Here is a 17,049-nt window from a genome sequence, read left to right on the forward strand (position 1 = left end):
TAGATTTTTATGAGCTGAATCCAAATCTAGCCTTAGTTTTTTTGTATCACCAATAGTTCTCAAGCAATATGCTTTTTATTATATAATATAAAAATCCTCTGCTGTATGGTAAATGGGGAAATTAATGAAATGCTTTGTTACCACATAAGCATGGTTTGTGTTTACAGTAAGCTACTTAAAACAACGATATGTGTTAATAGAGGTTTCACTTGTCAGCTGGAATCAGTTTGTATTTTCTTTCTCTTTTTTCTTTGAAGCTTCTTGTGTAGCTTTTTCTACGATGAATCGCTTGCTGAACTTCTCGTTGAAGTGACCAACAGTAGCCCCCATCATGTTGGTATTCCAGCGGCCTTGGTGGCGTTTTTCCATCACTTTAATGTCCTGGTGAAAATTCTCTCCTTGCTCCTCACTATCACTGTTCAAAAAATGAACTTTCAGTCTCATTAAACATCCTAAAGTTTTAAACTTCTTTAATATTGTACTATAATAGAAACATATTCTGGGTTTTTTTTAATGTCCTAAGAACTTTGTAACAACTTGCTTGAATGATATCCATGCTTCTTTCTGCACCAGTGTTGATCCCTAGCCCTATTGTCCCATTAACACAAGAAACACGGAAATTTGGTAAAGCCACCTTGCTGACCAAGGAGCATACATGTTACTTTTAGATCGCCACATATCATCCAACCATGAGCTGAATAGCCTATTTTATGTAGCACTATTTCTAGGTTTTCATAGCTTTCTTTCATATGTACAGAATGACCAACAGTTATATATGCATACATGTTACCATTGTGTAATAAAACAGCCTTTAAACTAGTTTTGGGTAAATCAATAAACAGCCTCCAGTCTTCCTCTTTGTATTCAACACCAAAATCATTCATCAAACAAGGAATGTCTGAGCAGTTCACTAAATCACCGTCTTCTTGAAAAACCTTGGAAAATTTGCTGCTCTCTCTCTCTCTTTCTATACATTTATCTGCTGGTCCAACTGCCAATAAGTTCTTTTCTTTTGATCTAGAGCCAAACAATTCAGCTTTTTCTTTCATTACGCCCAGATCCCTAACCAAATCGTTAAGCTCGGTCCGAGTAAACAATTTGGGCTCTAGACTTTCTGTATTACAGTGGAATTCATCATCTGGTTCATCTAAATCAGATTGTACATCAGAAAATACTTCTGTTGGAATAGAATTTAAATCATCTGGTGGTTCAGAAACTGGCAAATCTACACCATACTCTACTGGTTGGATGGCGGATGGAAGGTTAGGGTAGCTTATTACCTTCTTGTTTTTCGAATTATTACCAGTAATATCAACACTGCAAAACTAGAAATCATCTGATTGATTTCTTGGCTTCCTCCATATCATAGGAACAAATCTAAAGGCTTTTTTCTTCTTTTTGGACCATTTTCTCAGATATTCAACATACACATAACATACCTTATGTGGCACCCAAGATTTATCTTGATCACCAAATTTAGATACAAAGTATGATAGATAAACCTTTTCACAAAGTCTGTAATGTTTCTTTGTTGTTTTTAAATCACAAATTCACCACAAATATAACAAAAACTGTCAGTAGTTTTTACAACCATGATTAGACATTGTACTGAGCACATGTACAGGAAACGGAAAAGTGAGGTTAGGTTGACAGTAAACAAAACACCATTTGTTAACATAAAAATAGAATTAACCTTTCTTTGCCAGCAAATGTTTTTCAGCAGTGCTACCAATGTCATCTGCATTAATTACACCTACTTTTTAAATTATTTTAGCTGTATAAAATCTGCTAAATTCTTTTAAAAATTGATTAATTTAATAAATTTAACTGTAAAACGTGAAGAAATGGTGGGTGATACAGTTTTTTAAGTATCATATTTGGATTTCCCACCCTAAAAAACATAACAATAAGGTATTTTCAGCAAAAAAGTTTTTCCACCGTTGGCCTGTGTTAGTGTATAACAAACCCAATACAGAATGCATGAACAAGAACATAACATTCTTTGGCAACAGTGATGACATTTCTCTTAGAAGAGAGATGAAACATATTATCTTTGGATATCAGTTGCTGAATTTGGGAAAATTAGTCACAGGACTTTCGATATCTAGTCTCTCAAACATTTGTACACTATTGTAAGGGCTGAGGTAATTTGGAACATTATACAATGGGGACACTGGCATTGGTTGTCTTTGTATGGTTTGGGCAGTGGTAGAAGTTTTGCCCTAGCAGATCTCCCATTCAGACCCTATGAAAACTGTAGTCTCTACTAAATCACCAAGTGTCTCAGATCCAAATCTCTCTGTGCTCTGGAACAACTGTTCTTCTAAAAGGACTACCATATTTTACTGACTTTAAGATGCACTTTTTTCTTAAAAGAATTGCCCACCTGGAATTAATTAATAACAGCATCCAGTGCTTGATTTAAAATTCCAAACAATCTTAAAAGTGGCCATATAGTTGATGCTACAGGAAGCCTTTCTCTATCTGGCAGCACTGGATTCAACTGGCAGCAGTAGTGCACCAAGGCAATGAACATGAGTTGTGGGGATTCACAAGCTTGCTAACACTGTCTCCCTCCTGCTCCGTCATCACAAACTTAGAACACTGCGTAGCTCGTGATATGTCATTGCTGTCTACAGTGCCAGGGAACATGAATTGAAAGTGATTTTTGTTATCAGTAACAGTGGATACTTTTGTTAGTAGGTAGTTTTGTAATGGAAAAAAGTAAAAGGTTTTTATTTGATATGGGCTATAAATTGAAAGTAATAGCATAAGCGGAAAAACATGAAAACAGAGCAGCTGAGCAGCATTTGGGCCCCCACCAACAGATAAATCCTTCACAGTTGCAGGCTAGTAAGGAAGAACAGAAAAAATGAGGAAGACTAAATGTGCAAATAGAGGACTGAATGCAAAATGGCCAACTCCAGAAGGCAAAATGGCCAATTCAAGGACACCGTCAAAATGGCATTGGAATTAATACAAAAATGATTCAAATGCACAATTGTAAGCTAGCGCTACAGTCGAACTGAACAAACTTTAAGGGTGGAGTTGGCCTGCGCTACATGTTTGTGAAGCATCATGGACTTTGCAAGCGAACCGAAACTAAAATATTGCAGAAAATGCCACAAGAGTATGAAGAGAAAATATTACTTTTCCATCACTTTGTTATTCAACATTGAAAGCAAGCCAGTGTGTAACTAAGCCAAATAGCGAATGTGGATGAAACTCCTTTGACATCTGATGTGCCGAGATAACAGAGCTGTTGCCATGAAAGTGCTGAAACTGTAACTATAAAAAAAGTTGGACATGAAAAAATGTTCTATATTGTTGTCCTTTCATGTTGTGATGATGGTACTAATCTTAATCCAATGATCCTTTTCATGTGCTAAACAATGCCAAAACCTTCTGAAATACTGTCAGGTGGTGTTCGCCTACATGAAAAGGGTTGGGTGGACAAGGCTGGTATGAAATTGTGGATTAATAGAGCATGAGAGAGAAGGAAAGGCAGTGTATTGAAGAAGAGTTTTCTTCTGGTGCTATATCAGTTTAATACTCATTTGAAAAATTCTGTGAAAGAGGAATACAGAGCTTGCTGTTATTCCATGCAGACTTACGTCGTAATTGCAGCCTCTTTATGTCTTGATAAATAGAACATTTAAAGTATATATGAGAGAGGAATGGAACAAATGGATGATAGATCAAACCCAACATGAATTCATGTAGAAGGAAGCCTTAACATGACCTACACTCAAACAAGTGTGTCAGTGGATAAAACAGTCATGGTCTAGAGCAAGAGAAGATGTTATTGTTAAATCCTTCAAGAAGTGCAGCAAAAATAACACTCTCGATCAGTGAACACCATCTTAGATATGAAGAGGAATAATAATAATAAGGAAGTTCAGGTGATGTTTTTCAGGGATTTTAAAGGTCTGTTCGATTATATAAACTAAGAATTTTTTAAAGTCTGGCTTTGCAACCTAATGACAAAAATTGTAAAAAAATTTTTTTATATATAATGTTCAAAAATTAAAGTGCGTCTTATAGTCTACAGAATACGGTAATCGTCAGTCCCCACCCAATAAAAGATATCGTCTAATTCACGGATCAGTTGAAAGCTGCTACTTAGCCATCCATTTCAATCTGTAAATGACAGATGGAACATAAGATCTTGCCAGGAAAAATTCTGACCCCAAATGGTAAAAGATCATCCTCGTCTTCCCAAAACCCATCATCTGCAGACATTCTAAGAGTTTGTCACATCCAGCAGCACAACCCAGTCTTTCCTGAAAATACTTTTAAAATTCAAACCTAGTTAAAGTTGAGACCTGTGCCCTGCCTCCATAATATTTATAATTGATGGAAGTTCCACTGCTATGATTCTCGCACTTACTGAAGCAGATCTCCAGCACAGTAGATCCCTACCCATTGTTTTCACAATTTAACAAAATTGTCAAAACACAATTTAGAACAACAGAAACAAACATTTTTCAAATGCCTGATATTATGATAAAGCACAGACAGGCTTATTTTCAACAAAATGTAATTATGCACTGAAATATGAAAATGAAGCTAAATATTGAAACTTTGAGAATCCTTTTACAAACATATTTGAAGCGCACAAAAAATAATGTTTTTAAGATTGTTATAGCTAAGAATACCTGTTTCGGTAGTTGATTGCCATGTGGCAGACCCAGATTTGATTCCGGTACTGCCAGCGATTTTTCCTTCATGCGAGGAGTATTAAAGCATGCACTCAGCATTGTGAGGCCAACAGAGGAGCTGCTTCATTGTTTCATAGTGGTTCCAAGATCAAGAAACCTGGCAATGACTGGAGGGCAGTGTGCTGACCACATGTCCCTTCGCACTGCATCTGACGACAACACTGACAGAGGGTGTCATGGTGATGAGTTGGGCCCAATTAGTATGCCTAGGGCCAGATTGTGGAATTGTGCCGTTTTGCATTATACAAGGAAATGGGACTGAAATTATTTCTTTGATGAAAATTATTAACAAAAAAAACATTTGGTTGTTAATAGTTTTTTTCTGTTTTATGAATCAGTCAGTCAGCAGCTGCTGGCGAAGACATAGCATCAGTAGGGAAGTAACTGATTTTGTGACATTTTACAATTTCCTAACCAGGAGTAAATTATTTAGTCTCTCCTGTGAGCTTTTGTAGTTCAGGTTTTGAATCTCTGCATATTGATCCAATTTATTAGGCACAGTCCTTTCATTTTTTGTCAGTGCCTACAGAATTCTGCAGCGTGTATTGATAGTCCTTTATTTATCTGTGTAGTTTTCCATGGTCTTTGGTAGGGATAGGGGCTGTAATTGCTGTGTGTGGATGGTAGCCAAGTTGGTGACACTTTCCTCTCAGCTTCAGGCTGTGCTGGCTTCGGTTATGCAGCTTTAGGCTGTAATGGATGGGAATCACTGTTGTGAGCTGGTCATGGGGATCCAATGGATGTACAGCACCACCCATGAGTCCACAGGTTGGTCCACCGGTGCCCCGCCCAGTTACTGCTTGCATTGAAGATGATCCCTCACCTGTGGTTGAATGAGAGGTCACCTCACAGCATGACAAATGGCGAAAGACTTCCCAGGCACCCAAATGTGTAAGGCCTCCCCGGTTAGTCCGACGGTGCTGTCTATGGTTGACACTGTTCCCATCCAGATGCAGTCACTTGTCCTGTTTCAGAGGAAACCTCTCAGCCTGCAAGATCCAGGCAATTGCAGGGGATGGGTTTATTGGTAGCTGGGAGCACCAGTGTTAGGTGCATTATGGCCCTCTTTTGGGTTATGGCTGCTAAGGAGGAGAAGAATGCCAGTGTCCACTTCGTGTGCTACCAGAGTCATTACGGACGTGGAACGAATTCTTCTGGATGCCATGAAGAGCACAGGGTGCAGCCAACTGCATGTGGTGGCTCATGGTGGTACCAATGAAGTGTGTTATGGTGGTACACCAATGAAGTGTGTTGCTTTGGATTGGAAGAGATTCTCTCTGGTTTGGAGCAGCTGCCAGAAGTGGTAAAGGCTGCCAGCCTTGCTTGCAAGATGAAAGCAGAGCTCACGATTTACAGCATAGTTGACAGGACCGTTTGGAAATCTCTGGTATAGAACTGAGTGGAGAATCTGTAGCAGAGGCTCAGATGGTTACATGACTGCATGGGCTGCACATTCCTCGACTTTCACTATAGGTCGTTGTTGTTTCTGGTTCCGCCAATATGTTGGGAGTCAGTTGGACGCAGGAGGCGGCTACATGGATAGCAGAGACTGTGTGGTGTGGGCTGGGTGGTCTTTAGGTTAGTGTATCTCAGAGAAATACAAAAAGGGTGTAGGTTGAACACAGGAAGAAGATAGATCTAGGACTAACCACTGGTATGACGGTTGTAAATTGCCATAGCTATGTTGGGAAAGTATCAGCACTCAGATCGCTAATAGAAAGCGCTGATGCTCAAATCGTTATAGACACTGAATGCTGGCTAAAGCCAGAGATAAGTTAAGCAAAAATTTTTGTGAAGGAGCTGATAGTTAGAAAGGATAGGCTAGATGCAGTTGGCGGTCACGTGTTTATTACTTTTAGAAGTAGTTCATCTTGTAGCGAAATTGAAGTAGATAATGCCTGTGAATTAGTGTGGGTAGAGGTCATTCTTTGCAACCAGAATAAAATAATAATTGGGTCCTTTTACTGATCTCCGAACTCAGATGATACAATTGCTGGAAGCTTCAAACAAAAATTGAGTCTAATTTCAAGCATTTATCTGACTTGTAAAATTATAGGTGGTGGTGACTTTAATTTACTCTTGATATGTTGGCAAAACTATGTGTTTAAATCCGGAGGTACACATAAAATATCATCTGAAATTGTAGTAAAAGCATTCTCTGAAAATTATTTCGAGCAGTTATTTCATGAGCCCACGTGAATGGTAAATGGTTGTGAAAACACATTTGACGTCTCAGCAACAAATAATCCTGAGCTAATACTGAGAATCAAAATGGGCAGGGATTAATGAACACAGAGTTGTCATAGCGGACTGAATACAACTGTCAAATTCTCCAAAAATAAACGAAAAAGCACATAAAAATTTGCTTCATGCTTTCCTGTGAGAGACAGTCTCCACACCTTCCAAATAGCAATGTAAGTATTGACCAGATGTGGCTTGAATCCATAAAAATAGTATCAACAGCAACTGAGAAATACATACCAAATAAATTAACAAACAATGGAGCTGATTCCCCATGGTACACTCAACAGGCCAGAACGCTTGCAGAAACAATGAAAAAAGCATGCCAAATTTAAACAAACGAAGAATTCCCAAGATTGGCCATCTTTTACAGAAGCTCAAAATTTAGTGTGAACTTCAATGTGAGATGCTTATAATAGTTTCCACAGCGAAACCTTGTCTCAAAACCTGGTACAAAATTCAGAGAGATTCTGGTTGTATGCAAAGTATGCTTGTGGCAGAACACAATTAATTCCTTCTCTGACATTAGCAAGGGAAATACTATTGATGAGAATGCTCTAAAGCAGAGGTACTGAACACAGCCTTCTGAAATTCCTTCATCAAAGAAGATGAAGTAAATGTTCCTGAATTCGAATCGACAACATCTGCCAACATGAGTAACTTAGAAGTAGATATCCTTAGAGTAGTGATGCGACTTAAATCATTTAATAAAAACAAGTCTTCCAGTCCAAACTGTATACCAATTAGGTTCCTTTCAGAGTATGCTTTCCAAAGGCTAGAAAGTTGTACAGCTCACACCAAAATTAAGGAAAGGCAGTGGGAGTAATCCGCTAAATAACAGGCCCATTTCATTGATGTTGATATGCAGCAGGATTTTGGAACATACATTATCTTCGAACATTACGAATTACCTCAAAGAGATGGGTCCAATTGACAGTCGACACAGATTTAGAAAACACCATTCTTGCGAAACACAGCTAGCTCTTTACTCACACATAATGTTGAGTGCTATCAGTAATGGATTTCAAATTGATTCCATATTTCTAGATTTACAGAAGGCTTTAGACACCATACCACACAAGCTGCTTGTATTCAAATTGCGTGCTTATGGAATATTGTCTCAGTTATGGACTGGATTCATTATTTTCTGTCTGAGAGGTCACAGTTCGTAGCTATTGACAGAAAGTCATTGAGTGAAACAGAAATGAGTTCTGGTCTTCCCCAAGGTAGCGTTATAGGCCCTCTGCTGTTCCTTATCTATATAAATGATGTAGGAGACAATCTGAGCAGCAGTCTTATGTTGTTTGCATATGATGCTGTCATTTATCATCTAGTTAAGTCATCAAAAGATCAAAACAAATTACAAAATGATCCATAAAAGATATCTGTATGGAGCAAAAATTGGCAATTGACCTCAAATAACGAAAAGTGTGAGGTCGTCCACATGAGTGCTACAAGGAATCTTAAATTTCTGTTACACGATAAACGAATCAAATGTGAAGGTCATAAATTCAACTAAATACCTATGAATTATAATTACGAACAACGTAAATTGGAAAGAACACAGAAAAAGTGCGGAAGATGAGTCAAAGAATGTGTTTTCTTGAGAGAAACCTTAGAAGACACAGATCTACTAAAGGACTGCCTACTCTATGCTTGTCTGTCGTCTTTTGGACTATTGTTGCATGGTGTGGGATCCTTTCCAGATAGGGTTAACAGAGTACATCAACAGAGTTCAAAAAGGCCAATACATTTTGTATTACTGAGGAGTATGGGAGAGAGTCACGGATGTGATACAGGATTTGGGGTGAACATCATTAAAACAAAGGCATTTCTCGTTGCGGCGAGATTTTCTCACAAAATTTCAATCACCAATTTCTCCTCTGATTGTGAAAATATTTTGTTGATGCCAACCTACATCCGGAGAAATGATGACTGTAATAATAAAATAAGGGAAATCAGAGCTCACACAGAAAGATATAGGGGTTCGTTATCCGTGCTTGCTGTTCGAGAGTGGAATAATAGAGTGTCATCGAAATGAGACCTCTGCTGACACTTAAGTGTGATTAGCATGTCCATGTAGATGTAGATGTAGACATAGATGAATGTGCAGTCATGTCCATGAATTAGCTTCTGTATCAGTGACATCCCCCTCCCATATCCCTTTTCTACATCAAACAACGGAAACCTATTAATCCACATAATTAGTAGTCCTCAACTACAGAACCCAATACTATCGTACTTGTAGACTTACACATAACTGCGGCATACCTCAGCAGTGAAATGAACTACATGGTCTTCTTTAGCAATGAAATTCTGTTGAAATTTGTAACTGCCCCTATGTTAGAGCAGTTTACTAGAAAGTCATGGTTGCTTCAAAAACCAGATTTTGTTATTTATTGATAGGGTTGATGTATTCTGAAGTCTACAGGAGGGCATCTATGAATAGGAGATTTGTGCTGGGAAAGGTGGCATAAAATTCAGAAAATCATCATAAGAATATGATGATGCTATCAGTCAAAGGCTTGTCAGAAAAAGTAACTGTTCAAAACTACCATTACCCATCAGATGAAGATGTCATTGTTTTGGCTACAGGCAATGTTTCCAGAATCCCAGAAGGTGCTCCTGGTATTAATCAACACTACTACTGACGTAAGGTGCAAGCATACTAATTTTCATGTCTGTCCCCCTTATTTGTTTTTTGCATTTCCATCATGACAAATTAATGGCTATTTCAAATTTGTGTGCTCACTGAGGTTTGAAATTCCTGGTTTAGTTGGGGACCAGGATGATGGTGGTGGCAGTGGTGGTCGTGGTGGTGGTGGTGGGATGGGGGGTTATAAATGCAGAAGGTGGTATCCCTGTGTGCTACTTTCTGGATCCTTTAAACACTGATATATTTTACAGGGACAACAGTTTAGCTAGTGATGGTTGGGGGCATAAAATACTAGGTGGGTATAACTAGTTTGTTGTTTATATGTTGGGTGCATGTGATACAGCAGTCCTTCAACAGTTAGTGTCATGAACCAAAGAATAATGCACGAATGAATGAATGAATGAATGTATGTTTCTAACCTTTTTATGTTCTGCTTCATCTTATTTTGAGGCTCATATTTCGTGGCAAGATACGTTAGCTTAATAAAACTCCAGCTTTGGTGAAGCTCTCTTCAAACTATACCTTTAGCTGTTAAATTATTGCGTAAATGACCTGTGACAGTGCTTAAATACATGTTGAATGTCCTTTGCTCCATGTGTTTGCAATAACAATATCAAGGAAATTATTAGAGTTCATGTGTCATGTAAAATATTAAGTCTCCACACAAAGTGGCATCTTAGATATTGCATCTAAAGTGTTGTTTTTGTTTATTGAGTATCAAATGACTTGAGCTTTTTGTATTTGTTATAGGAGCGAGGACTTGCCTTGGATCACATTAGAGTTGTTAGGAGTATGATAAAACACTTCCATTATTTTGCTAATAGCTTTACTGCTGACATGTCAACCATGGATGAATTGAAAAGGTACTGTGTTGTATTTTTTGTCTCTCTTATATTCATTAATAAATGTATTTTCTTCATTTTGGAAACAGTTGGTCACCAAGCTTTTATGGAATATATGGAATTCATATAGTATGCAAAGTTAGTGGTTGAAAGGGTCACAGTAACCACTTGGTAATATTGGACTTCGTCAGAGCTATAGTTGTTGAGTTAAATAGAACATTAGTGATTCTGGCAAATCATTATCACAGAACTATTTTTACATGAATTCTTGGAATTCGTTATGTCCAACATGACTTTACTGTCATACATTGCTTATCTCCAGTATTCTCCTAATGTAACCAATGCGATTATAGTTCTTCTTTCCCTCAAAGCTGTTGCTTTCCTTGTTATCTTAATGCTTGCTGCATCCATTGCATTAAATAAGCAACACGTGTCCTCTGGGTCATGGCAACTGATGCGCATATTGAGAACCCTTGAGCACTTTTGGCTGGATTTGATGAACCTGAGCTCCTGTACGGACAGCTGGTCAACACCGCAAGTCCTCTGTAACCGTACACTCTGGGCAACCACGTTTTCACACAATGTTAGAGTATTCTGTGCACTTTAAGTGGGCTTTTCACTTAACCCCACTCATTGCGAAGGTAGTACAAAAGTATATAAAAGAAAACAACTCTCAAAGTAATCATACAAGTGCTGATAACATTGGATGAGTGTTGATCCAATACAGTCATTAACAGGCAGTCTTAGGCACACCTACCACACAGTAGGCTTGGTGCTCAACCTCTGCCTGAGTAAGTATATATATCTCTGGCTGATCATGAGACTGAGATGCTTTGTTTGAAATCTTCTAAGAACTGATGATGAAATGTGGCACAGACATTGAAGAAAAGAGAGAGAGAAAAGTCTGAAAGCTGTGGGAAGTTATCCTGATCTACCAATGTCCACAACTTACAGAAGTGGGCCCAAGGCATACAGATCTATGTGAAAGCATCTTGGCTGTGCTTACTGGGATCTAGGTAAGGTGTTACTGTGGGAGGTTGAATGTCCTCACAAACCCTCTTGTGTCGATGAAGTGTTTCTCAAACTATTATAACTCAGTTTTGGAAAACAAGTGGTCGTGCATTGTGTTTCTAAAAGTAAAGGTTGGCTACAAGGTGCTGTGTGTGAATAATCATAAGCAGGATTGTATGCTAGGTTCCAGTATCATTCATGTGTGATAGCTGGTGACAGATGTTTCAGGGATCCAGTTGCATATCTTGTAAACATTATTCGCATGATAATACCTCCACCAAGTGCCTGAAAGTTCTCCTAATGACAATTGAGATGTCACTATACATGCTTGTCCACCAAACATAGCCTGCCCCATCAGGGGGCTAACCACTTTGTGGTGAGTTCGTGCTTGGCTACCAGGGGGCCCAGCATTTGCAGCACTTTTTTGTTCTGTGCTGCATGTCTATCCTCCTGAAATTCTTTTCCTCCCCCTTGGGGCGCATGTCTGAGATATTTTTGGGAATATGTTCTGATTTTTCAGTAGCCTGATATCAAAACAGACCCTCCATTACTTTCTCTCTCTCTCTCTCTCTCTCTCTCTCTCTCTCTCTCTGTGTGTGTGTGTGTGTGTGTGTGTGTGTGTGTGTGTTCCTCTTCTCCTGTCCTTCCTCCAATTCAATGTTTGAAGTTCCTCTTTTTCTTCTTCCATCCTTTGTGCTCGTGCATGTGTCAGATGTGTTAACAGGTGTCTGGGTAATGTGTAATTCCCAGCCATGGGTCGACAGATAGGGTACACATGTACCCTCTGGTACAGGCCAGGCCCAGGGAGGGCTGATTGGCTGAGCTCTTACCATCCCAAATTGCCAAGTGGTCCTTCTGTTATGAGTTTGGGAGGTTTGAACAATTACCTAAGGCAGGGGGAGGGGCTCCCTCTGAGCCCCCCCCCCCCCCTCAAAAAAAAAAAAAAAAAAATCAGAAGGAGCAATGAGTCAATCATCTTAGTTTCAGTCTACATCTACTAACTGTAAACAGAATGAGGCTAATGATGTCGGTTGACAGCCCGTAAGTTCCTGCTGCTAATAAGGCAAGTACAGCATTAGTTTATTACATATTTTTACGAGCTTCAAACAGGAGTGACTTACTTTCAGTTATCTGTGTAGTTACTAGTGTAGTTTCGTAATTTATTGTGTGTTTGAGTGCTTACTAGGCACAACCTTTTATTTTAATAATAGTGTAGCATAGAGTACCACCATTGTTATCGACCCTCATATTGCACAGGCTTTTGTTCGTTTTGCTTAGAACAGCTAAGTGTCGTTAGACTGTCAGTGAGAGAGCACAGCCAGTTCCTGATAAGGCAAGTACACCATTTGTTTATTACATATTTTTACGAGCTTCAAACAGGAGCGATTGCAGTAAAGGATAGGAACTGTGATAGCTGTGTACAGATGGAAGCTAAGTTGTTGACCATTCGCACACAGCTCCAGGCTGTGTTGGCTTCTGTCACACAGTTTGAGGCTGCTGCCAAGGGACATCACTGTGGAGCATCAGACGCGGGTATGTGAGGGACGTCAAGCATGTCCCACTTGTCCCCTAATCAGTACACTGATGTTCCCCCCCCCCCCCCCCCCCCCCAGGTACTGCCTGCACTGAGATTGGTTGAGTGGAAGATCATTACAAAGTCTGGCTACCAGCGAAAGACTTTCCGAAGTGCTGATCGTAGGGCCTCTCCAGTTCATTTGACAAACAGGTTTTGGGCGTTATCTTTGGCTGATGAAGTCTGAGCCGAATGCAGTCGTCCACACTGTTCCAGAGGAAGCTTCTCGGCCCGCAAGGTCTGGGCATTCACAGAGGGAGCTGCAACATTAGGGGTGGATATCATGAAGAATATAGTGTGCAGCCAACTGCAGTGACATGTGTTGCTTTAGATCGGAGGTGATTCTCTCTGATTTCAGTTGGTTAGCGGAAATGGTAAAGACTGCCAGTCTTGCTTGAGAGATTAAGGCGGAGCTCACCATCTACAACATCGTCGACAGAACCGATTTTGGTCCTTTGGTGCAGAGTGGAATGGTGCATCTGAATCAGAGGCTCAGGTGGTTCTGTGACCGTGTAGGCTGCAGATTCCATGACTTGCAGCCCCAAGTGATGAGTTTTCGTATTACGCTTAATTGGTCAGGAGTCCACTACATACAGGAAGCAGCTACGTGGGTAGTGGGGGCTGTGTGGAAAGGACTGAGCAGTTTTTTAGGTTAGAGGGTCTCAGGAAACCACAGAAAGGGATTCTGTCTAAAAGGGGACAAGTAAAACACAGTAAGGTAATTGTAGAAACAATCAGTATTGTAGTTGTAAATTGTCGTAGCTGTGTTGGGAAAGAACCAGAGCGCCAACCTCTAATAGAAAGCACTGAAACTCAAGTAGCTATATGTATGGAAAGCTGGCTAAAGCTGGAAATAAGTTCAGCCGAAATTTTTTCGAACGATCTACCAGTGTTCAGAAAGGATAGATTAAATACAGTTGTTGGTGGAGTAGTTACTGCTGTCAGAGGCAGTTTACCTTGTAGTGAAATTGAAGTAGATAGTTCCTGCGAAATAGTATGGGTAGAGGTTATACTTGCCAATCAGACTAAACTATTAATTGGATCGTTTTACCGACCCCCGGACACAGAAGATGTAGTTGCTGAACAGGTCAAAGAAAACTTATCTCATTTCAAATAGGTACCCCACTCATACAATTATAGCTGATGGTGACTTTATCTACCCTCGATATGCTGGAAAAATTATACGTTTAAAGCCAGTGGCAGGCTTTAGATGTCATCCGAAATTGTACTGAATGCTTTCTCAGAAAATTATTTTGAACAATTAGTTCATGTGCCCTCTTGAAGCGTAAATGGTTGCAAAAGCATACTTGACCTCGTAGCAACAAATAATCCTGGACAAATAGGGAGTATCATGATGAATACAGGGTTTAACGAACACAAGGTAGTTGCTGCTTGGCTGAATACCGTAACTCCTACAACCATCAAAAAGAAATGCAAAGTACACATATTTAAAAAAGCTGATAAAAATGCTCTTAATGCCTTTGTAAGAGACAGTTTCCACTCTTTCCGATCTGATCTTGTAAGCATAGAAAAGATGTGGAATGATTTTAAAGAGATAGTATCAACGACAATTGAGAGAGATATATACCACATAAATTAATAAGTGATGGTACTGATCCCCCCATGGCACTCAAAATGGATCAGATTGCTGTTGCAGAAGCAACAAAAAAAGCATGCCAAATTTAAAAGAGTGCAAAAACCCCCAAGATTGGCAAAGTTTTGTAGAAGGTCAAAATATAGCTCATACCTCAATGCGAGATGCTTTTAATAATTTCCACAATGAAACTTTGTCTTGGAATCTGACGGAAAATCCAAAGAGATTCTAGTCATACATAAAGCACACCTGTGGCAAGAATCAATCAATACATTCAGTGTGCGATAACAATGGTGAAGTCACTGATGACAGTGCCACTAAAGCAGAGTTATTAAATATGGTTTTCCGAAACACCTTCACCAAAGAAGACAAAGTAAATATTCGTGAATTCCAATCAAGAACAACTGCCAAGATGAGAAACATAGAAGTAGATATCCTCGATGTAGCAAAGCAGCTTAGATCACTTAAGAAAGACAAGGCCTCTGGTCCAGATTGTATACCAGTCAGGTTCCTTTCAGAGTATGCTGATGCAATAGCTCCATACATAGCAATTATATACAACTGCTCGCTCACAGAAAGTTCTGTACTTAAAGACTGGAAAAATGCTCAAGTCACACCGATACCCAAAAAGGGAAATAGGAGTAATTTGCTGAATTACAGGCCCCTATCAATAACATCAATTTTTAGTAGAGTTTTGGAACATATACTGTGTCGAACATTATGAATTATCTCAAAGAAAATGATTTATTGACACATAGTCAGCACGGAATCAGGAAATATCGTTCTTGTGAAACGTAACTAACTCTTTAGACTCATGAAGTAATGAGTGCTATCGACAGAAAGCTTTCGAAACTGTTGCTCACAAGCATCTTCTAGCCAAACTGCGTGTCTGTGGATTATTGCCTCAGTTTTGCGACAGGAAATAGGGGAGATAGTGCCACAGACATGATACGTGAATTGGAGTGGCAATCATAAAACAAAGGCGTTTTTCATAGAGGCGGGATCTTCTCATGATATTTCAATCATCACTTTTATCCTCTGATTGTGAAAACATTCTCTTGGTACCCACCTATATAGGGAGAAATGATCATCATGATAAAATAAGAGAAATCAGGGCTCACACAGAAACATTTAAGTGCTTGTTTTTCCCGCTTGCTGTTGTAGAGTGGAATGGTGGACAGACAGCTTGAAGGTGGTTCATTGAACCCTCTGCCAGACACTGCAGAGTAATCACGTAGATGTAGACGTAGATGAGATTCAAAGACCCTCCCAGCTACACCTCGGTTTCTCGTGGTTTCACGTACTTAAGACAGTCAGTCCTTTATTATGTTTGATCCGTTTAGTATTCAGAAGGGTGTTGATGCAGTTATCAGCCCTTTGAATTCTTGCTCTCATTTATGCAATAGCACTTTACTTTTGTAGACTACTTGTGATTCTCAAGCACAAAAATTGCTTGCAGCCTCACTTCTCCACGGCGATCCATTTCATGTCGAGGCCCATCAAATGCTGAATTCTTTGCGTGGTGTTGTTACACTTGGCTACTCGATGGTCTGACAGAGGCATAAATCCAAACTTACCTCTCTGATCAGGGCGTCGCTGCAGTTCATCAGGTGATGAAAAAAGTTGACGCATCCTTAGTGCCCACACACACTCTTTTTCTCATGTTTGATAAAATAGTGCTTCCATCAGAGATCAAAGCAGGCTATGAAGTCATCACAGTCCGACCGTACATTCCGAACCTGATGCACTGCTACCAGTGTCATCGTTATAACCACACTTGAATGTCTTGTCAAAACCCAGCCAAATGTGTTATTTATGGTAGGGACACTCATGAGGGTGATTGCTTGCCTCTTTCCCCCGCTGCATCAATTGCAATGGGGACCATGCAGCCTCCTCCCGAAAATATCCTGTGTGTCTTAATGAGCAGGCCGTCCAGGTCTGGATGAAGGAAAAAGTGCCTTTTCTGTTGCTTGCAAGTTGGTGGCTAGTGGGAAGCCTTGCGTTTTACCATCTGGCATTTACAGTATCATTCTTGCTACATCTTGCTCTCGAAAGGACATAGCCACGCAGACTTGAAGCCTCAAATTCAGCATCACGATTGTTCAAATTCAGCACTGCGATTGTAAAATTTCCCAGTGTCATGGTAGCATCCCTGTCTTCTCCTCCCCCAGCCATGCAACAAGCCACCAAATTTTTGCCCCATACAGTGAAACCACCTGCTACACAACCAGAAAGTCAGACAGGATGGAAAGAATACTCCTGCAAAGACTTTTCTCGCCCTTCCAGGTAACAGACATCTGAAACTTCATCTGTCAACTGCAAAGGCTTCAAGAAATCAAAGGCAAATGATCTTCCATTTAGTTGACTCAGAGATCCTCTTCAACAGTGTTGCTCACATGATACCCTTACCT

At 39.7% G+C, this 17,049-nt stretch overlaps 1 protein-coding gene across 1 annotated transcript in view; it reads left to right on the forward strand.

The window, feature by feature from the left end:
• Positions 1 to 17,049, forward strand: part of LOC126192160 (sphingomyelin phosphodiesterase 4) — a 211,558-nt gene that overhangs the window by 63,905 nt on the left and 130,604 nt on the right. Inside the window, exon 6 of the mRNA XM_049932584.1 lies at positions 10,369 to 10,481. Coding sequence (XP_049788541.1) covers positions 10,369 to 10,481 — 113 coding nt within the window. The remainder of the gene's footprint in view (positions 1 to 10,368; positions 10,482 to 17,049) is intronic.

This window comes from Schistocerca nitens, chromosome 1 (genome assembly GCF_023898315.1).
Source record: "Schistocerca nitens isolate TAMUIC-IGC-003100 chromosome 1, iqSchNite1.1, whole genome shotgun sequence".
NCBI lineage: Eukaryota > Metazoa > Arthropoda > Insecta > Orthoptera > Acrididae > Schistocerca > Schistocerca nitens.